Source organism: Felis catus, chromosome C1 (assembly GCF_018350175.1).
Source record: "Felis catus isolate Fca126 chromosome C1, F.catus_Fca126_mat1.0, whole genome shotgun sequence".
NCBI classification, from domain to species: domain Eukaryota; kingdom Metazoa; phylum Chordata; class Mammalia; order Carnivora; family Felidae; genus Felis; species Felis catus.
The window spans coordinates 207645183-207668540 of record NC_058375.1 but is presented as its reverse complement, the minus strand read 5'-3'; the positions used below and the strand labels follow the sequence as shown (position 1 = coordinate 207668540).

Genomic DNA, 23358 nt, shown 5'->3' with positions numbered 1-23358 from the left:
CTTTAAAATGACATCTTAAGTTCAAAATAATAGAAAATAGGATCCAGTGGGCTTTGAGATTATTGAGCTTCACACCTGTTCAGTATTTTTTCTGACCCGGGAAAGACACATTTTACCCATATGTACTGTAGTTTTCACATTTGCGACTGACAATATAAATACTGAGGCGTCCTTTTCTGGTTAGATTACAATCCAAGTACCAGGCCTTTGTGTTATAAAAAAAAAAAACAAAACCAGGGCATCATCATAAATACTGTAAAGGTCAAGAGTGTTGTGCTTGGTAATTAGGATTTCTTCCTTGCCTTCCATCTCAGTTCCTGTTTCTAACAAATTAATAGACTCATAAACGCCTTGATTACCATGCCCTGTGAACTGTTTTCTGTGTTTATGCAGTGGTGATGTAGCAGTGCATGACGTTGACTTTAGGGAGGCGAGTATTTATTCAGCATAAAGTGGTGCAGTCAGAAATACAGCACATATTTCTTGAGGTAGTAAAGGAAATTAAACCTTTTTTTTTTTTTTTTTTTTTTTTTTTAAGAGAGAGGGAGAGCGTGAGCCGGGAGAGGGCTAGGCGTGGGAAGAGAGACTGAGACTGAGGGAGAATCCTAAGTAGGCTCCATGCTCAGCATGAGCCCAACGCAGGGCTTGATCACACCACACGACCACGCGATCATGACCTGAGCTGATATCAAGTCTTGAATGCTTAACTGAGCCACCGAGTCTCCCTGGAAATGAAACTTTTGTTCATAAAGGGGACTGCTTCCATATTGTGTGTGTGTGGGTCCAGGAAATTTGGAGAACTGGAGAAAAAATATTTAATGATGAATTAAGAGGTCCTCCACTTCCTATGTTGTTCCTATGTTGTCAGTTCCTGTGTTGTCATTGTTTGCCTAAGTTATTTAACTTCTCTGGGTAAAACTCTTGTTTCCTTATTTGTAAGTAAAATAGATTTGTTGCGTAAGAACTCTGGTTTTTATCTTTTTGGGATTTTAGACCCCTTGGAAGAATGGTCAAGAGTCATGGACCGTCTACTAAAAGTAGACGTCTGTGCATCTGCACACCACACAACATACACTTATATACAGTTTCAAGTGGTTTATGGGTTCCTTGTGGCCTGTCTGTCTATGGGCCTGTCTATGGGTGGAGGATGTGTTGGTTAGATCATTTTTAAGTTTTCAAGTTCTTTGGACTCTGAAGGTGTTTTTAATACCATTAAAATTTTTACTAATGTTTATTCACTTTCTGAGAGAGAGAGAGAGAGCACGTAAGTAGGGGAGGGACAGGGAGAGGGAGGGAGACCTAATCTGAAGCAGGCTCCGGGCTCTGAGCTGTCAGCACAGAGTCCATTGCGGGGCTCAAACCCACGAACTGTGAGATCATGACCGGAGCCACAATCAGACGCTGAACCAACAGAGCCACCCAGGTGCCCCTATACTATTTTAAAACCGAAAGTGAACAGCTACCTGTGTTGTCTGTAATGAAGGAAAAAACAGGAGGTGTGAGTAGAGAAGTATTAAGTTGATGACAGTTTCCTTAGGAACTCTTAAAGTGGGTTCATGAAGCCTTGGTTGGCTAGGAGTCTCCCCAGTACTATTCCTTATACTAGCACATAACACTTTCAAAGCCCTTAGCGTGTGCCAGGCACTGTTTTAAGCATATTTAAATATATTTCATTTAATCCTTAAAATACCTTTTGATTGTTGTTTTTAAGCAGTAGTTTGGGAAAGCAATAAAATTTTTATTTTTTTATTAAGAAAATTTGCATTTTTAATTTCTTTTAAAAAGTAAAAATATTTTGGGGCACCTGGCTGGCTCAGTTGGTTAAGCGTCCAACTTCAGCTCAGGTTATGATCTCACAGTTCATGAGTGCCAGCCCCGCATCGGGCTCTGTGCTGACAGCTCGGAGCCTGGATCCTGCTTCAGATTCTGTGTCTCCCTGTCTCTCTGCCCCTCCCCACTCGCACTCTGTCTCTGTCTCTCTCTCAAAAATAAATAAAGATTTAAAAAAATTATAAAAAAGTAAAAATATTTTTCTGAATATGTAACACATACTATTTACTACATGGCTGTCTCCCTGTGCTAAATGTTTTAAATACCTGACCTTCCAGGTGTTATTATACTGTCCAATTCACGAATGAATAAACTGAAGTTAGAGAGATTAACTAACCTGCCAAGATCACACAGTTAACTATGTTACTGGAATTGTGAATCCAGGTCTTTTTTGAGTCAAAAGCCCATGGTCTTTACCACTTGTGTGTACTACCTCAGTGCAAAATTATGTATGTTAACTCTGCTTAACAGAATTTATGATTATTTACCCAGGGTTGAGCTAACATTCATTCACCTTTGTGCTTATGAGGATAAATTCATTCGTTCACCAAGTATGCAGCAAGTGTGTATTATGTATTAAGCATTGCTCTAAACAATTGTGGTTCCTTTTTCCAAGTTCTGTCATTGGGCAGTTGTATGCTGTGGACCTCCATTTGGGCAGATAGTCCTGGTTCCCTAAACCTAATCGAAGAATAGTGACTTTTTCCATGATCTAAGCGTAAGCTTTTTTTTTTTTTTAATTTTTTGTCTTAAAGTTTGTTTATTTTGGGGAGAGAGAGAGAGAGAATGTGAGCGAGAGAGGGGCAGAGAGAGAGGGAGACACAGAATCTGAAGCAGGCTCCAGGCTTTGAGCTGTCAGCACAGAGCCTGACACGAGGCTCAAACTCAGGAACCCTGAGATCATGACCTGAGCTGAAGTCGGATGCTTAACTGACTGAGCCACCCAGGCGCCCCCAGTGTAAGCTATTGAAGCATATTAGAATAGTATTCTGTGTTTCTTTTCTCATTTTTTTGTTTGCACCTGATACTAAAATTCTCCTTGAAGAAGTAACTTGGTGTATGATCTTAAGATTCCTAATTGTCATCAGAAGTTACTTAAAACCAGAAATACTGGAATACTTAGGAACTCACCCAAAATATTAGATACCCTAGTGGTTATTTCATCCACTTGGTAGTAGACTAGCCCTACAGTGTACTATCTGATTTTTCTCTTCTAATTTTTTTTGACATTTTTGTTGATATATAACGTAAATAAAAGTGCACAAGCCTTTTTTATCCATTTTTCTTTAATGTGAGTTTTCTAGGATTTTTGTTTGCTTTTTAGTCACTTGTAGGAGCCTTTTATGGATCCTGGATAAAAGTTCTTTGTAGATATATGTTTTATAAGATATTGTCTTCCACTGTGGGCTTGCCTTTTCTCTCTTTATGATGTCTTTGAAGAGAAGTTTTTAAAGTTTTGTTTTTTAATGTTTATTTTTGAGAGAGAGAGAGAGTGTGTGTGTGTGAGTGGAAGAGGGACAGAGAGAGAGAGGGAGACACAGAATCCAAAGCAGGTTCCAGGCTCTGAGCTGTCAGCACAGAGCCCGACGCGGGGCTCGAACCCACAAACTGTGAGATCATGACCTGAGCGGAATTCAGATGTTCAACCAACTCAGCACCCAGGCACCCTGAAGAGAAGTTTTAAAATGTGTGTGTGTGTGTGTGTGTTTTTTTAATTATTATTTATTTTTTTTTTATTTTGGAGAGGGGCAGAGAGAAAGAGGCAGACACAGAATCTAAAGCAGGCTCCAGGCTCTGAGCTGTCAGCACAGAGCCCGACATCATCACCTGGGCCGAAGTCAGACGCTCAGCTGACTGAGCCACTCAGGTGCTCCCCGAAGAGAAGTTTTAAATTTACATTAATTACAGTTTTTAAACTGTAGTTGTTCAGTAAAGTGCACAAATATCTGTTTGGTCAAATTTATTAACCATGTTCAGATTTTCCACGTCTTTACTAAATATTGTTGTCTGTCCTATTAGCTCCTGAGAAATGTTAAAATTTTAGATTTGATTATGGATTTGTCTTTTTCTTCTTTTAGTTTATGTATTTTGAGGTTTTGCTATAAAATAAAAATTTAGGGCTATTTTGTCTTCCTGTTGAAAAGACTCTTTTTATGAAATATCCTTCTTTATTCCCTGTAATACTTCTTGCCTTAAAGTCTACTTTGTCTAGTATTGTTCTATGAGCTTTCTTTCAGTTTATGTTTGTATGGCAGCTTTCTTTCCTTCTCACGCTTTTGTGTCCTTGTATTTAAGGTGTGTCACTTGTGAACACCATACAGTAACACGCTTTTTAACCCCATCTGATAATCTTTGTTTTTACATGGAAGCATATGGTTTATTTATGTTTATATAATTATTAATATATTTGGGGTTAAATTTGCTATTATGTTGGTTTTTTTTCTATTTGTCTCACCTGTTCTTTATTGGTTTTCCCAGCTTGCTTGCCTTTTTTGTGTGAATCAAGTATGTTTTATTATCCATACCCCTTCCCCATTAGCTGTTATTTATTTATTCCTTTATTATTGTAGTGGCTACTTTAGAGATTATAACATAGATTCCCGACTTACAGTTACCTTACGTATGTGTATATTTTAAACCACTTCCTGGATAAGAATTTCAGAATACTTTGACTTCCTGGAGTTTTTTTCCCCCTTGGCTTTTAGATATTTAATCCTGGGGTGTTTGTTTTGGTGTGTGGGACAGGCCTGGTAATTTTTCTAACATTGTATATAAAAACTTGGGGAGGCACTGGATGGTAGTATCTTTCTTCAAAGGACATGTAGTTCTGGCAAGCAGGTACAGCATGGGCAGATTACCATGGTCTGGTTGGAGCTGACTTTAGGCTTTGTTAAGGTTCCTCTGTTTGAGTTTGTCTTTATTCCAGGGCATCTCTTTGCTCGTAGGGAATAGCTGGCTGGGGTCTAGAAGCCTGAGGTGTTTACCAGTTTGCTCTTCATGTTACTGTGCCTTCAATTCCATCTTCTGTCTCCTCACCCCTGCAGGTCTACCCGTGGTGTCTGTTGCACTCTGTAGCCTCCCAGGGCTGCTTTGTCTCTAGTGTATTGGTGTCTTGCCCGCGCTTAGGTAGTAGGTCAGGAAACGTCTTGATGAAAATTACTTGCGGAATTTCTGGTTCTTCTTTGCATTTCTTTCCTTTGCAGACTTTGGCTTCATAAGTCCTAGCTGCTTGATAGCCAGCCTACCTGTGACATTCTTCTTAGCCTCCCATTTCCAGTCCTCCAAATAAAACAAATGATTGAAGGCGACTGTCAGCCTCCTGTCAGTGTACTTGCCTTTTGTCCCGAATCTTGGCCCCACAAATCCAGGTTGCCTTTGTTGTTCTTTGATGCTTTTAAACAGTTGGTGTTTCTTTGTTTAAATTGTTATAAAATGCACATAACGTACAATTTATTATCTTCATCAACTTTAAGTGTACAGTTGGGTGATACTAAGTATGTTCATACTGATGTGCACCCGTCACCTCCATCACCTCCAGAACTTTTCATCTTGCAAAACTAAAATTCTGTACCTGTTAAACAGTAACTCCCCTTTCCACTCTCCTTTGAAACTTTGCACCATCATTGTACTTTCTGTTTATATGAACTTGACCACTCTAGGTACCTCATATAAATGGAATCAGAGTGTCTGTCTTTTTGTGACTCAGGGTTCATCTCGGTTGTAGCGTGTCTCAGAATTCCCTTCCCTTTTTTTTTTTTTTTTAACTTTTTTTTGTTTACACATACTCATTTTTGAGAGAGTGTGAGCGGGGGAGGGGCAGAGAGAGAGGGAGACACAGAATCCGAAGCAGGCTCCAGGCTCCGAGCTGCCAGCCCAGAGCCCGATGCGGGGCTCAAACTCACGAACCACGAGATCATGACCTGAGAAGTCGGATGCCCAACCGAGTGAGCCAGCCAGACTCCCCGCAAATTCCCTTCCTTCTTAAGGCTGAATAATATTCTGTTGCATGTGTGTACCCCATTTTGGTTATCCATTCATTTGTCAGTGAACACTTGGGTTGTTTTCATCTTTTGGCTATTTTGAATACTGCTTCTATGAACACGGGTATACAAATATTTTACTAAGACCCTATTCTCAGTTATTTTAAGAATATACCTGGATGGTGGAATTGCTAGATCATGTGGCATCCATTTTTAATTTTTGAGTAACCTCCATATTGTTTACCATAGCAATGGCACCATTTTACATTCCCACCAGCAATGCTCAAGTGTTCCAATTTCCTCACATATTTGTCAGCACTTGTTATTTTCTGTTTTTTGTTTTGTGTTCTAATAGTAGCTGTTTTGATGGGTGTGAGGGGGTGTAGCTTTTTATTTTCATACAGTTTTTATAGTTGTTCTTGCCAGAGGAATTGGTCTTGTAAAAGCCTTCCTTTCAATATTAGAAATGGAAGTGAAATAGCATTTTAAGGTAGATGTTATTACGAAGATGTTACAGTCACACCTAGTAAATGGCTGTGATAGGAATGAAATAACCCATCTGGTTCTTAAATCTGAGCTCTTTTTTTTCTTTTTAAGTTTATTTATTTATCTTTAGAGAGAGAGGGAGAGAGAACGTGTTGAGGGAGGGGCAGAGAGAGAGAGAGAGAGAGCACGAATCCCAAGCAGGCTTTTTGCTGACAGCCCATTGCAGGGCTTGGTCCCACGAACCGCAAGATCCTGACCTGAGCTGAAATCAAGAGTCGGCCACTTAACTGACTGAGCCCCAGGCACCCCTTAAATCTGAGCTCTTAACCACTGAATTATGTTGCTACTCTGATACAGGTCTTCTTTCCTAAAGTCTTATAATCTCATTGTTCCAAGACCTTGAGGGTGATTACTCGTATGGTTCTAATAGGGACTGTTTTCTAGTGTTGATGCTTTTTTCTCCCACACTGTTAAGATTGTCAAAATTTAGAATAGGGAACATTGTGTTTATTTTATGATTTGGTACAATTAACACAGCTTTAGAGAAACTTGACTAGGGTTTTGATTTGTTGGATTGACTAGGATACAATTCTTAAAATAAATGGAAGTTATATATATAATATATATATCATATGTATTATTTTTTTGAGAGAGAGAGAGCAAGTGTGTACACAAGTGGAGGAGGGGCAGAGAGAGAGAGAGAGAGAGAGAGAGAGAGAGAGAGAGAGAGATTGAGAATCTCAGGCAGGCTTCATGCCCAGCACAGAGCCTGATGTGGGGCTTGATCCCATGAACTGCAAGATCATGGTCTGAGTCGAAGTCAAGACTCAGGACACTTAACTGAGCCCCAAATGTTATTTTTAAATAAAATTCCTTAAAACTATATATATTTTTGAAAAAAAAAATAAAAAAAAAACTGTATATATTTTTTAAAACTGTGACAGCCATGAGAGATTTTGAACTAATTTTACAGTGGTGGAAACTATGACTTTGATTTAGTCATGGAGCTAAATTTTCAAGCCAACCGTATTCTGTGCTTTTTTCCATGTACTTTACCCAGTAACATTGTTAAGTCCAGAAATGTTAATTTGTCTGCAATTTACTATATCATCTCTTACTAGTGCCCTTTCAGCAGTATAGTCAGACACCAGCATTGCGGAAAACATTGGGACAGTTCTGTAAAATTTGCTGTAATTAGACTTTTTTTTTTTTTTTTTTTTTTTTACTATAACTCTGCACTAGAAACTTTTTGTTATTTTTCTGGGTTTTGTTTTGCTTTTTAATTTTCTGTTTCTGTTTTCATAGTGTTAAGTCTTCTTGTATTTATTTCATGGCTTGAAAGTGAACCCTATTTGAAAACACTTATATTTATTGCTTGTTGATAGAAGATTGCCTAGTGATTAAGCTTGGGAAAGCAGGTTCAAGCATGTTCTAACAGACAATAGCTACTTGTTACAGAGTCATTTACTTTTTTTTTTTTTTAATAAGTTAAACTTTTTAGGGTTTATCTCTAGTTTATGAGCAGGACAAATATTTACTATTTGTAAAGATTTTTAAACCTGTTTATATTCCTCATCCTCCTGTTTTTAAAAAATAAACAAAAAATGTTCAGCTGGTTAAAGATACTTGAACTACTTCTTGCAAGTAAATTAACTAGTAAGAGTTAATGTTATTTTTTGAACTTCATTATCAGTTGTTTGTTTTTTTAAGTTTATTTATTTTGAGAGAGCACGCGCGAGTGGGGGAGGGGCAGAGAGCCTTGCAAGCAGGCTCTGCACTGTCAGTGAAGAGCCCCACATGGGGCTCGATCTCACAGACCACAAAATCATGACCTGAGCTGAATTCAAGAGTCCGATGCTTAACCGACAGAGCCACCCGGGTACCCTAGTACTTTTTAATTTCTGATCTAGGTTTTATAGTTGTTCTTGGCAGGGAACTTGGCCTTCCAAAAGCTATTCTTTCAAGACTAGACATGGAAATAAGTGCGATAGCATTGTGAAGTAGGTGTTGTGTTGCAGTTGAAGTCAGATGGAAAAGCAGTCTGGCTTTTTCCCAGGTCTATAAAACGAAAGACAAAGAGATGGTCCCATCATTATTTCCTCCTCCTCACCCTTGGGTTCATCTAGCTTGTGACGAGTCTTGCTGGTTGTAGATTTGCTTGGCCAAAAATAGCAACCTCTGAGACAGAACCATAAATAAAGATTTAAAATGTAATTTATCTCTGGTGTTGAAGCTCATATCCCTTTAGTAAATGTAATGTTTGACTCAGACATTAAGCTTTCAAACATGTTTTTTAGAACATTTTATATTTAAAACACTGTTTTGGCTTAAAAAGGCGAATGGAAGCAGCCACCAACTTTCTATCTCTACTTAGCTTTCCTCAATAGATCAATGCCTAATTGTGAACTCCTACAAACTATATTTTGGTCAAAAAGCCTGAGATTATGAAAATAATAGTTTTAGGTTTTTTTAAACATTTTTTTTTCATTTTTGGTATGAGTTTATATCTGTCCTTACTTTGAGGTTGTATTCTCTTAGAGGTTAACTAGTGGTGGGATTTTTAAATAGATCTTTTAAATTAAATATTCACATAGAAACATATACAAAATGAAAGTCCTACAATGATTTAAACAATTAGAGCTGCATTAATATTATATTGCATAAATCTAGCCACTTAATTAATTAAAAAAACCTTTTTTTTTTTTAAGTAATCTGTATACCCAATGTATACGGCCCTGAGGTCAAGAGTTGCATGTTCCATTAACTGATCCTGCCAGGGGCCCCCCAGGCACTAATTTTTTTAACAGAGACATTCCTGTTAGAATCTGTTAGGAAAATGCTACTGTGTACCCACAGCCTGAATTCCTTCAGATAGTACTAGTAAGCAGTAAACAAGATTCAGCATGTTTGTTTAGCAAGTACTTTAATATATATTATGCACAGATCATAAGTTTGTGAACGTGTGCATGCGTTTCCATTTAACATGTACACTTATTATAAACACTTGAGTGTATGTATGCATCACTCTTAATTTTGATTGATGGTAATTAATCATACATACCAAACATTTAATATAAATGACTCTTTAGTATTACTGATTTAAACAGCCACACTCAATTTTGTGGGTTTTCTCTTCTCCATTTATTAGCTCTGTTATCGATAATCAAATTTTGGGGTTGACAGGTTTTAATATTATATGTCATTTAATTATAGTCATCATATACACCTTGACAGTCTCACATTAAAAGACAGACTTTGAGGTCTTAACACTAACATCTGTATTTCTTTTGTCTCCAGTCATCTTCCATGGACTTAAATGTTGCATACCCTCAAACACTCTAACCATGTGTTCCCATCATACCTGGCTTCCTTTACTGAAGCATTGTTTCTCCCCATACAGAGTATACCTGGAGAAGTCCATCAGCTGCACCTGACTTTTTTTTTTTTTTTTTTTTTTGGCTTTTGGCTTTTCTCAGAGGACTTGAGCTAGATGGCATTATAGGCCATAAGGTTATTGATTCACCCACATCACTGTGCGTGGGAATGAGAAGAAGGAAACCCAGGCCAGGGATACTGGTAACAAATAGAAAGGGAATAAGTAATATTGAAGTCTGTTTTGGTCCTTCATATATGTTAAACTTTTGATCAGAGAGTAAAGCTTCATAAGAAATCATATTAGAGTTTGAGATTATCTTTACCAACCTTTTGTGTTACCCAGAACCAGAGTGGATAAATGACTTACTCAGGGTCACCCAGCCGGTTAATAGTGATACAGCCAGAGCTCATATGAAAAATTCCTAACTCCACATCTAGTATTTTTCCATTTAAAAATCTGCTGTAACTGATAAGTCCACTTTAGACAACAGTTTAGCAATTTCCATATGATCCAACGCTTCCACTTCTAGAAATCTGGTCCAAGCAGAATGAAAGCATGTATCCACCAAAGGATTGTACCCAAACGTGCCTAGCAACATTACTCATAGTAGACAAAAACTGGAAAGAGCCCAAAATATCCATTAGCTGGTAAAATAAACTAAATGTGGCATATCCATAGAATGAAGTACTATTCAGCACTACAAAGGAATGAAATACTGATAAATGTTATATCATTAATGAACCTTAGCAACTTTATGCTTAGTGAAAAATCAGATACAAAAGATTATATATAATTCAGTTACATTTAAATGACCTTAAAAGGAGATCTGTAGAAAGAGAAAGCAGGTGTGCTGAAAGTGGGATTGACTACAAACGGGCTTAAGGGACTTTTTTGGGTGATGGAAATAGTCTAGAACTAGATTGTGGCAATGGTTAGACAACTATAGAAATTTACTGTAAATTATTGAAGGGTACTCTTAAAATAGGTAAATTTTATGGCATGCAAATTATACTGCAGTAAAGCCAAAAAAGGGGAACATTAAAAAATTTCACTCTAAAAAAACTCCACTCTAAAACTCATAATTTATTCTGAAGATTATGCTGTATGTGCCTTTTGTTTTATAATTCTTACTGGTATTGCGCCTTTTGCCAAAAACGATAAAATCTGACCTGATTCTCTAGACATTTCTCTTAATTAAGAACGTTTGCTTTCTTAAAGAGGTTAAACTTGTTAATGTCATATATACATCATATATGGTATATACATATATGACCCCCACACACCCTACAAGTCCCTTGGGCTTGAAGTAGAGTTGGAACTTCCTGTGCTTGCCACAATTACCAGTGTTTTCTATTCTCACTGTAAAACAGCCTGAGTAAAAACTCTCTCACTGCTATTTCACTACTTTTAGTATATCTTCTCTATTTTGCTCTCACCAGTCGAGCTTTGTGTTCACTGAGAGTTTTTTGCATTCATTTTCAAACCTGTTTATACCACTTGTACCTGTTATTACATAATTTAATATTGTGTAAACCAGTAAAATGGTGTTAGAAGCAGTAGAATTTCTTGGTAAACAGATTGGATGTTTTAGAAAGACTTGACAAAGACTAATCAGTAAATATTGGTTCGAATTAAGTGTGGGTAATTTAAAAGACTGGAGTGGGGATTGTAAAAATCTAGAAGGACTGTTTTTACATTCATTTTGCTTCACAAATGTCTCTAGTTCATGCTCCGTCTTAATGAAACAAAGTAGAAAAGTTTATTAGGTGAGGGTGTGTGTAAGAAAGGTAACACTGAACTCTAATCACAGGATTCATGTTCAAAGACAAAAGTCTTGATATCTCTATGAACATGTACTGTGTTTTAAATTAAAAATTTTAAGATGCAGACGTGTGTGTATGCTTGTTTTTCTTTTACCACCTGTCTGCAATTAAGCAGCCAGTTATTGGTTTTGATCCCATAGGGTGAGAGTGATTCTGTATATGGTATTATTCAAAACTATATAAACATCAAATTTATAAATAACTTATGTGATAGAATATTTTGATAATAAAAAGGATTCTTGTTTTAAAATTTTTTAGATTTATTTTAGATTTATTATTTATTAATAAATTATTTATTAATAAATTATTTATTATTTATTATTATTTAGATTGTTTTTATTGAATGTATCTTGTTTTATTTTATTAATGTTTATTTTTGAGAGAGAGTCGGGGGGGGAGGCAAGGGAAGGGGACAGAGGATCCGAAGCAGCAGTCGTGCTGACAGCAGAGAGCACAACACAGGGACTCGAACTCATGAATTGTGAGATCATGACCTGAGCCACGTTCGGATGCTCAGCCAACTGAGCCACGAGGCACCCCGAATGTGTCTCCTTTTATGCAGAAAAGTAAGCCAAAGTCAGGACAATAGTAGGAGAAGACTAAGCCTGCAGGGGAGTAGAGCGTTGCTTCAGTACCTACAAAACAAGGCCGTCAGAAAGGAGGAAGGGTGCAGTCAGGAGACACTCAGAATTTAAGATCTTGAGATGGAAGTGTGAAGTTTAAGAATCTCCCAGAGAGATGGGACACCTGCAGGGCTCAGTCAGTTGAGAGTCCGACTTCGGCTCAGGACATTGATTTCAAGGTTCCCGGGTTCAGGCCCCGCGTCAGGCTCTGTGCTGACATCTCAGAGCCTGGAGTCTGATTCGGATTCTATGTCTCCCTCCCTCTCTTCCCCTCCCCCGCTCAGTGAGTGTGTGTGTGTGTGTGTGCTCGCTCGCTCTCTCTCTCTCTCTCTCTCTCTCTCTCTCTCAGAATAAAACGTTAAAAAAATGTTCTTAAGTAACATTAAAAAGTATCTACCAGAGAAAGAAAACACCAAATGGGAGAAGACACTGGTGCTGCCAGAGGGCCCGTGGCCCTGGATTAGGAGGCCACAGAGTCTCCCTCGTTGGCTTTGGCAGTGCCATCGGGGCTTGGGGTCACGACGGTGGTTGGTGGTTGGGGTGAGGCCGGGGCCACGGAGCTTGCAGAGACAAGGCGGGAAACAGGGAACGGATCCCCATCACCAAGCTGAGCCACCTGATCAAGGATGTGAAGGTGAAGTCCCTGGAGGAGATCTCGTGCTCTTCCCTGCCCATCAAAGAATCCGAGGTCATTGACTTTTTCCTGGGAGCATCCCTTAAGAATGAGGTTTTGAAGATAATACCTGTGCAGCAGCAGACCTGCGCTGGCCCGCAGGCCAGGTTCAAGGCGTTCGTTGCCATCTGAGATTATCATCGGACACGTTGGTCCGGGTGTTAAGTCCTCCAGGGAGGTAGCCACTGCCATCCTTGGGGTCGTCATCCTGGCCAAGCTTTTCTAGTGTCCCTGTGTAGCAAGGTTCCTGGGGGGAACAAGATCAACAAGCCCCACACTGTTGCGTGCAAGATGACCGGCCACCGTGGCTCTTCATCCCTGCCTCCAGAGGCGCTGCCATTGTCTCAGCCCCTGTGCCCAAGAAGCTACTGATGGTGGCTCGTATTGACGAGTGCTGCCCCTCAGCTAGGGGCTGCACTGCCACCCTGGGCAGCTTTGCCAGGGCCACATTTGATCCATTTCCAAGACCTACAGCTGCCTCACCCCTGATGTCTGGAAAGACTGTGTTCACCAATTCCCTGTCAGGAATTCACTGACATCTTGGAAAGACTCACACCAGAGTCTCCATGCAGAGGACCCAGGCTCCAGCTGTGGGCACCACATAGTTTTATACAAGGGAAAAAAGGTCCAAGCCTGTTTAAAAAAAAAAAAAAAAAAGGAAAGAAAGAATTTACTGGAGAGTCATCAGTGAAAATTTTGGACGTACTAACTTGGATGCACGGTTTTGAAAACGTGAGCTTGTGCCGAGATGGTATGGAATGTAGAAATGTGAGCGGCGAAGATACTAATCAAAGAGTGGCTTTCCTTGTAGCCATTAGGTGTGTACCCTTGGGGGAGCTGAGTGAAATAAGGTCGGAGGAGTGCGGTCACATGAAGAGAGTGCGACTCCTGGAGAATTGAGTTAAAACTGTCGGGAGGATAGGATGTGGTCAGTGCCATTTTAGTTGTGTCGCTGATAGTGGTCCAGCTTCTGTTAATGTTCACCTGGTAGCTTTGTTTGGTGTTGCTTGCAATGATAGTGTGCCTTTTAAAAGTTCCAGGATCACAGTTTGCAGTGGTTCTTAACTGGTTTTGGATTGCAAATGCCTTTAAGAACCTGGTGAAAGCTATGGGCTCCGTTTCTAAAATACTTATGTACCAGGAAACACACAGTAATTTTACAATTTTTAGTTCTTCAGAGACTCACCAAAGCCCAGAGAGATCCTGGTTAAGAACAGAAAGGAATTCTCTTGTTAATCCTTTGTGAATTAAAACAGTATTCCGGTGTGTTTTGGTGTAAATGTGGATTTTCAAATAATGCACAAAATAGGACTTCTATAGCCAATAATTCTGGATTGTATGTGCTCTATAGAGTGAGACACCTGTAATCAAGTTGGCAAGAACTTGAAAATAAGAGGACTGCAAGTAATCTGTTCGAAAGGACGGTAACTAGAAGCTTTTTAATTATGTAATACTTAATGCTGCTGTATTATAAGCATTAGAGCCTTTTAATATTTACCAGTAAGCAGTCAACTTCAGTTACATGGATTGGTATTTCTTTTGGCTCTTCAGAGAATATGATCTTCAAGTATGGTATTTAAGAAAGGAAGAACCATGTTTAGGCATGGTATGGCTTTGGAGAGAAAGGGAGATGTGCATGTGCCTACCTTGCTGCCTCCCTTTCTCCCCTGCTTTTTGCTTACCTGATTCTCCCTGCGGCTGGTGCCTTCTTCCCCCACCCCCTTTTTGCTTAAGGTGAAATGGGCAACCAACTATATATAACCAATTGTTTGTAAATTGTAAAGACCAACTGTTAATGTAAGTTGGGAGGTGCTAGAAAATTCTGTGTTGCTTAAGATAGTGTGAAATGTTTCTCACCTAAAAAATGGACCGCTTTTATAATTTTAGGTCCTGTATTATTGTAGCTCACGGTGATTACTTTTATGTTTGCAAGAGTTGTGCTCAGTGTTTCTGTTATTTTGTTTCAACTGCAGGACCGTGTATATGTACAACAAAATAATGTGGAGAATGTCTACAATTTGGGATTAATTATTTTTCGAGATCAAGTTGTACGTTATGGGTGTATTAGGGATCATCTACGACAAACACTATTGGACATGATCGCAAGAGAGCGGAAAGGAGAAGTTGTAGATCGGTATAATCATCTCTTTCTACTTCAGTGTTTAGTTTTTTAGTGGTTGTGTCTTGGGAACCAATGTGCTCTCGTAATCCTATTGAAATAAAAGTTTTATTGTCCATCACATTGTGAAAATCCTCAAAAACCTTTTCACAATTAACGAAGTTACCTAGATTTTAACTTAAAGCACATATCCATTTTTAGAAGAGTCCACCCTAAGCTTCTATTTAATTTACTTTTAAAAAAGCAAATCAGCCATTAGTCTTCTCTTTTTATTTTTCATTTATTTTTTTTCATGCTGGCATTTGGTTCTTTTTTGCTGTGTGATAACTTTTTTGTTTCTTCTCTTTGTCTTTATCTTTAAAAGGCTCTCTAGCTTTCATTCTTAACATATTTGAAGAAAAATGTTGAACATAGTCTACAATGACTAAGAAATACTGTACTCCTTCTGTTAAGTCACATTCCCTCCCCCTTTCTTACATGATTGCAGCCCAGTTTTTGTGACACTGCAGTTAAGAGTGGCTTGAAACATACAAGATTGCGTTCTCTATTTCTCTGTATTCAGAGGAGCTATTAGAAGAAGACTTGTAAAGTTCTTTTTTATTTCGGCTCGGGTGCTTGATCAGAATTGCCCGGAAGCCATTTGGTACAAAAAAATTACAATGCCTGTGAGTTAGCTGTGTGTTGTGCCCGAGTCAAGTAACTTCTCCTGCCTGCTTTCTCATAGTCCTTTTATATTCTGTATTTTTACATAAACAGGAATATTTAGACATTTTAGACATGTTTTCTTGCAGATTTTAAGGTTATAACAATGTGAGAACAACCTGAGATCAGTAGCTGTACAGTCAAGATACGCTTTCCAATTAAAATGACTCCACATCCTTACGTATAATAAGTTGCTTATGGGAGACGGGTCACTTTGATTTAAAACACGTTCTCAAAGTCTTTCTAACAAGTTCTGTTAAGTTTTTTTACATGAATATTTAATGGAATTTGGTGATCAAGTGGTTTAACTTCTTTTGACAGGGGCGCAATAAGAAATGCTTGCCAGATGTTAATGATTTTAGGTCTTGAAGGACGATCCGTCTATGAAGAAGATTTTGAAGCTCCTTTTTTGGAAATGTCTGCAGAATTTTTTCAGGTAATCAGTGAAGATCTAAATAAATGCTCTTTGAAGATGTTCTCAAAGTTACTGAGTACAGTTACTGATTTGAATATTTGACCTTTTTCTACTGAGGCCCTTTTGGGAAAGAGGGTACAAAAAATACCCTTTAGCGCACTTACTCCCCACCTACTCCCCATTCTCACGTTCCAGGGAAGGAACCTATTAAAGAAAAATTGAAGAGTATGGACTCAGACACATGATTTTTTAAATTATGTGTAATGAAACATACAAACTTAGACATAACCTTAATAATTTATTATGTTTATATGTTACAAATTATTTACCATAAATTCACAGGCAGTGCATCACTAATGAAGTCCCATTATTCAGTCTTTTGTGAATATAAGTTACTGGTAAAATAAGTATAGAAATACGCATGATCTCATGGCGCGCGCGCGCACACACACACCCACACACACATATATATCTATATATCTGTGTATATCTATATCTTAAAAACTATTGATGAGGAAATTAGAGGTCATAAGTATAATTGATAGAAACTTGCAGCAGTATATACCACCCAAAACCAACTGAATTGCTAAAAGTGAAGTTAAACTAGTACTAATTTGTAATGAAGTTACAAAATGGAAGGCGTATTTATAAGATCGTGATAACCATGCATCCTCCTGAAAACCTCATTGCTAGTAGGAGCTTTAAGTCTGTTGTTAAAACAGACTTAGCTGAATACTGACTAAAAGTTTTTACTTCAGTAGGAGGCTTTTTAAAAAATAAATGAATACAGGGGCGCCTGGGTGGCGCAGTCGGTTAAGCGTCCGACTTCAGCCAGGTCACGATCTCACGGTCCGTGAGTTCGAGCCCCGCGTCAGGCTCTGGGCTGATGGCTCAGAGCTTGGAGCCTGTTTCCGATTCTGTGTCTCCCTCTCTCTGCCCCTCCCCCGTTCATGCTCTGTCTCTCTTTGTCCCCCCCAAAAAATAAATAAAACGTTGAAAAAAAAATTAAAAAAAAAATAAATGAATACAAAGTTACAATAATTCTTAATAGTTCAGTAGGTCATTCATAAGAGCCATGAGATGTATACAGAGATGGAACATGGTGAATTTTGGCGTCCTTTACACATAAAGAATAGACCTGCTGCCTTTTTTGTTTGTTTGTTTATTTAAGTTAGTGTGTAGCCCATCAAGAAGACCTTTGTGGCCTGCACTGGTGAGCCTGGACCGTGCTTTATGAACTATTAATTTCATAATGTAGGAAACAGTTTCTATTTTCTAAGAATGCAGCAACTCATTCTAGATATTTTTGACCTGTGCATTCAATTCCCTTCGTTACATTGTCGACATACCTACCAAGAGAAGATTAATCATCAAGATTCCCAGATGTGGTGCAGCAATGTGTATGCATGTATGTATATACATAGTACATACTGTTGTTAACAGTGAGTGGAAAGATGGTCTTACCTGGAGTTTCATTTGGTGTGTTAATGTCTAAGAAACTTGATTGTTTTCAAGGATTAAAACTACTTGTTGTCAAAAAGTGGAACGTGTTACTGAATTTTATACATGGTTTATATCAGCATGTCTTCTGATTTGTGATTCTTAGATGTGTTTGTTAATCCTCCTATCAAATAGGTTAAAATCACCTGGGTTAACATTTATAATTTAGTGGAACTTCGGTAAGACTGGTGTTAGCAGACAAGATTAAGAGTTACATAAAAGCTCTGTTTCTCAATCATAAGTTTATAGACACACGCGTGCGCGCACACGTATATACACACACATTCCTTTGAGACTGGGAGTGGGTGGCAGTTGGACTTTAGTAACTAGCAGTGTGTGAGCAAAACTGTATGATAAACATGAAAAATCCTTATAGGCATAATTTTTACACATTAAAACAAATCAAAGAAGAATTTCCTACTCTGACTTGGGGTCAGATGCTCCATTCTGTACTTTTGACCCTTACTAGCATTTGCTCACCTTTTCTGTTATTGGAGGTATATTGGCAAAGTTTGAAAACACTGATTAAGGATAATGTATTGATTTTTCTTCTGTAATCAGTGCTTTAAAGGATGTAAATCAGCCATGTGGGTATGTGTGATAAGAAACTACATAAAGTGTTAATAGTGCTAATGATATTTAGATTGTAGAAACCCACTTAAAAGCAGAAACGCGTTTTGCTTCTACATTTAAAAACAAAAAAGTCCTATTTCTTATTTGCAGATGGAAAGCCAGAAATTTTTAGCAGAAAACAGTGCTTCAGTATATATAAAGAAAGTAGAAGCTAGAATTAATGAAGAAATAGAACGGGTGATGCACTGCCTTGACAAATCAACCGAAGAGCCAATAGTAAAGGTGGTTGAGAGGGAACTCATTTCCAAGCACATGAAAACTATAGTAGAAATGGAGAATTCTGGGCTAGTACATATGCTGAAAAATGGAAAGACAGAAGGTAAGTATCAGCAATTGAAAAATAATTAAATGTTTATAGTTCTACCAGGATCTTAGTGATTTTTTTTTATTTTACTATAATGAAAATAGATTATGAATGTCAGTTTTCAAGTTGTGTGTGTCATTAATGTATCAACTGCTGTTACTTTGATAGGATTTAACAGGAAAGCTCCACACTTACTAATGTGGATTTTCGGTGTCTCTTTTAATTAAAGGCTTTTTTTCCCCTCTCTTTCATCTTACTCTCCCTCATTTTTTGTGTTTTTCTTAACCCAGAAGTCTGTGTTATTGGTGAGACCAATGAGGTCCTCTTACTGTCTTTTTTATATACAAGGGAGTTGGACTGTCTTCATTGCCATGTACTCTCTCGTTTTTGTGATTCTTTTAAAATCTGACATTCCAATCATAAAATTTGTATAGGCTTTCCTTTGGGAGTTAGTTGTGATAAGGGTGTTGAAAATGCAAAAATTATGTGTCTTTCATGTGACATTTTAGATAAATTAGTAGACCGGTTTTGAGAACTCCAGAGTTACAGACTTCAGAGAAAGGAACATTGCATAAAAGTGAAAGCACAGTTTTGAGATAACTGTAGCATTTATTCTTGTTGGCTATTTACCCCCCCCCCTTTTTTTTTTTTCAAATTTTTTTAAATGTTTATTCATTTTTGAGAGAGACAGAGCAGGAGGGGGGGGGGCGGGCAGAGAGAGACGGAAGTAAAGACTCTGAAGCAGGCTCTGAGCTGTCAGCACAGAGCCCATCGCGGGGCTCGAACTCATGGACCACGAGATCATGGCCTGAGCTGAAGTCAGAGACGTTCAACCAACTGAGCCACCCAGGTGCCTCTACCCTTTTTTTCCTGAAAACAGTGTTTTGTGATAAGTACCTTAGGAGAAATCATAAATAAAAGAATAACAGTCATGTTGTCCTTATTCTTAATTTCTGAAGTTTTACTTAAAACTATGACTTTAGGAATCACTAATATGCTGTTAAAAAATAGGGGTGCCTGGGTGGCTCAGTCTGTTAAACGTCCGACTTCAGCTCAGGTCTTGATCTTGTGGTCCGTGAGTTCGAGCCCCGCGTTGGGCTCTGTACTGTACTGACAGCTCAGAGCCTGGAGCCTGCTTCAGAATCTGTCTCCCCCTCTCTGCCCCTCCCCCACTTGCACTCGCTTGCCCTCTCTCTCAAAAATAAACATTAAAAAAAATAAACATGGAACTCTTGGTATTTTCCTGTTTTCTTAGATGATCTCTTAGCAGTATTTTAGCCAGCTTACTTATTACAAAAGAAACACATACTGCCTCAAGGTTGTAAGCTTGCAGGGAATGAAAACAATATTTAAGTGAATCACTTAAAAAAGAGGTAGATATAAGAGGAGAGAAAAGTAAGATGGTAAGAAAGGAACTTATTTTCTGTGCTGCCTTCAAGTGTGATTCTTGCTTTCTGTTTTGAGATGCTTATATTTCTATGTATTTCTTTCTGAAAGTTGTATGTAAATTTGTTGTTTTTATTAAACCAGAGAAAAGATGCTTCTGGTAAACCTTTTCTTTTGTAAAAGCCAAAAAAAAAATCGTTTTTAAATTATGTTTTGTCATGTTTTCTAAACTAAGCTATCCCTGGATGTCTAAAGTCTAAGTCAAGGGCTGGCAAACTTTTTTGTAAAAGGCCCATACAGTAAACTCCTCCTCTCTGTTGTAATAGTGAGAAAGTAGGCATAGACAGTAACACAAATGGACTAACTTGACTGTGTTCCTATGAAACACTGATTTTTTTTTTTTCCAACCACTTAAAAATGTAGAAACCATTTTTAGTTCATGAGACGCACAAAAATGGACAGTGGGCTGTATTTGGTTCAGGGGCTATAGTTCGACAAACCCTGATCTAAATGCTCATCCAGAGTTAGTGTTTTCTTGTCTACCCTGGGGGAAGGTGGGAGAGGGTGAATTAAATTGGCTGGGGAGTAGAGCTTAGGAAGTGTTTGATGGAGAGGTTGTTGGGCATACCTAAATTACAGTATCTCTGAAATCTGCATGGAGACTTGTGTTAAAGGCATTAAGTATGCCTGACAACATGGCAAGTGCTTAATAAGTACATAAATGAAGAAATAGCAGAATACTAACCATAGTTCTCTAGTACTTAATGTTTTTAGCAAGTAAACAGCTATCTGTGATTGTAAATTAAATTTTAAAACGCTGGCTTCAGTTTTTTCAGCTTCCCACTAGGAACCTAATCGCAAAATGTCTTCATTGTGTTAGGCCCTGCTCTGGAGCAGTAAGTCAAGAATATGTCAGAGGCACAACTTAACCGTTACGAAGCCAAGCGTCTCATAAATCAGAAAGTGAAACAGCTTTCTGACCATGAATGGAGGCTGAATTGGATTGGCTATTAGATGCAGATAGCTCTATGAAATTTAAATTCAAATAGCACTTCATTTTACTAAGTTTGTACAAAAATGTTTGATTTTTGAATGCCCAAGTATTTTTAATTTTCTCTTTCACGTTACCCACTACACCATACATTTATATATGGTGAATTCAATACAATGAAATTGTATTAATTTCCATATAGTTAAATATGCAACATATAATTGAGCAAAACTGTAACAACAGAGGAACAAAATAGACAAGTTGGGAACCATTTTGTTAGAGATGGGTTTGATATGCCAAATTTACTATAGTAAATCTCCATAAATTACTGTGCGTTTTTATTTTTTAATTAAAAAAATTTTTTTTACATTTATTTATTTTTGAGAGACAGAGCACTAGTTGGGGGAGGGGCAGAGAGAGAGACAGACAGACAGACAGACAGACAGAATCCAAAGCAGGCTCCAGGCTCTGAGTTGTCAGCACAGAGCCCAACGTGGGGCTTGAACTCACAAACCGTGAGATCATGACCTGAGCCAAAGTCAGACGCTCGACTGAGCCACCCAGGCGCCCCAACTGTTGCATTTTTAATACCTGTTTTTAACATGGGAAATTTGGATGTAATTTATGCCAAATGTGAGAAACTGTAAGATTTGCTGTGTGGAGATGACTTTGGACGTGTATTATTGCTGAAAACTTAGTGTTTAATAAAACTTGATTTTGAAAGTCTCTGAAACAAATTTTAGAAGCCCTTTTTTTCTAACATTTGCTTCTAAGTATTTCTCAAATACGAAAAACTTCAGTATTAGGATCTGAATTATAGCCTGTCTGTCAAGCTTGGCCCACCAGCAGTTTGATTAGAGCCCCCCCCCCATCAAAAGAAAAATAACGTTTTATTGCTTATGAAAACTACATAATTTTTTAGATATCAGTGTCCATAAATAAAGTTTTATGGCAACACAGTCATGCCCATTTATTTATGTGTTAATATGTGGCTTCTTTCTTGTTACAGTGGCAGAACTGAAGTAGTTGCAAGAGAGACCATATGGCCCACAAGTCTATAAAATATTTACTGTCTGGCACTTTCCAGAAAAAAATTTCCCAGCCCCTGATCTAGAAGCTGCTATTCTAACTTCCATTTCAAAAGTTCTTGATGATAAAACTTTTTTTATATTATTGTACAGTCCTTACACTTAGAGTCTCCCAGTAAGTTTCAGAGAAACCCCAGACATACGGGAAACAAAGCATTTTACCTCCACATTAAAAAAAAATTTTTTTTAATGTTTATTTATTTTTGAGAGAGCACGAGCAGGGGAGGGGTAGAGAGAGAGGGAGACACAGAATCCGAAGCAGGCTCCAGGCTCTGAGCTGTCAGCACTGAGCCTGATGTGGGGCTTGAACTCAATAGCCGTGAGATCATGACCTGAGCCAAAGTTGGGCACTTAACCAAGACTGAGCCACCCAGGCGCCCCTGCATCCACATTTTGATCTTGTGAAAAATGATATACAAAATGGACAGAGTCCAGAACTTTCATTCTAAATAAAAACAATATAGTGAGATACCAAGTTTTAAAATACAAGTATTGGCCTAGGACATCCCCTGGAAAATGTTAGGGATTGTTTTGAGGAAAATACTAAGGAATAGGAACATATGAAACTATAAATATCATAAATATCATATACACTTTACCATGGTGTGTAATGAAATAAATCCTAGTATAGTTTATTTTATTTTGTTTTATTTTATTTTATCATGTTACTGTTTGAACTTTGAGATAGACATACCTAAAAATATCTGTAAGACTTTTCATTGGTTCTTATTATGTTGACTACTAATTAATCCATATAGTTATCCTTAAAGTTATCCTTTTGATAGACATTTCATAGTATATGATTGGGTTCTAGATTAGAATTGTATAGGAACTCAAAATTACAGTTTTCTTTTTTTTGTGGCTTGCTTATTACACTGTATAGACATATTCCACGTAAACTGAAATTTGCTGAGACATCTTATTAATGCTCTCAAAGCATCTTATCTGAAAGCTGTATTTCATAAATTGCAATAATAACCATTAGCCAGCCTATTTTTTTTTCCTTTTGTCTATTTTGCTGGATGTTTTCTAGTAATTTTCCGCATGGTCAGCGAGTAGTAGTGATAAGCTTCTTTAAGTTTCACAGATCAGAATGAACAGAGATTCACATTTTTTCCCTTAATCTTTAATGTAGCCGATTTTCATGTTCTTTCTGATTGCAGACCTCGCTTGCATGTACAAGTTATTTAGTCGCGTGCCAAATGGCTTGAAAACAATGTGTGAGTGTATGAGTTCCTATTTGAGGGAGCAGGGTAAAGCCCTTGTTTCTGAGGAAGGAGAAGGAAAGAATCCTGTTGACTATATCCAGGTGAGTGAATACAGCAGAATCTCTGTATGTTTGTAGTAACTTGACACCTGCTAATAGAAAGGTCACTTTTACTGGTGCGCCTGGGTGGCTCAGTCGGTTGAGCGTCTGACTTCGGCTCAG

General features: G+C 38.0%; 1 protein-coding gene and 1 pseudogene across 6 annotated transcripts in view; both read left to right on the top strand.

Annotated features, from left to right (window-relative positions):
- Positions 1-23358, top strand: part of CUL3 (cullin 3) — a 95696-nt gene that overhangs the window by 48616 nt on the left and 23722 nt on the right. For all 6 annotated transcript variants that reach the window (XM_023259738.2, XM_023259737.2, XM_045034548.1 and 3 more), the window contains 4 exons: positions 14765-14925; positions 15934-16048; positions 18251-18479; positions 23093-23238. In XM_023259738.2, coding sequence (XP_023115506.1) covers positions 14765-14925; positions 15934-16048; positions 18251-18479; positions 23093-23238 — 651 coding nt within the window. The remainder of the gene's footprint in view (positions 1-14764; positions 14926-15933; positions 16049-18250; positions 18480-23092; positions 23239-23358) is intronic.
- LOC102901121 lies at positions 12420-14758 on the top strand (annotated as a pseudogene).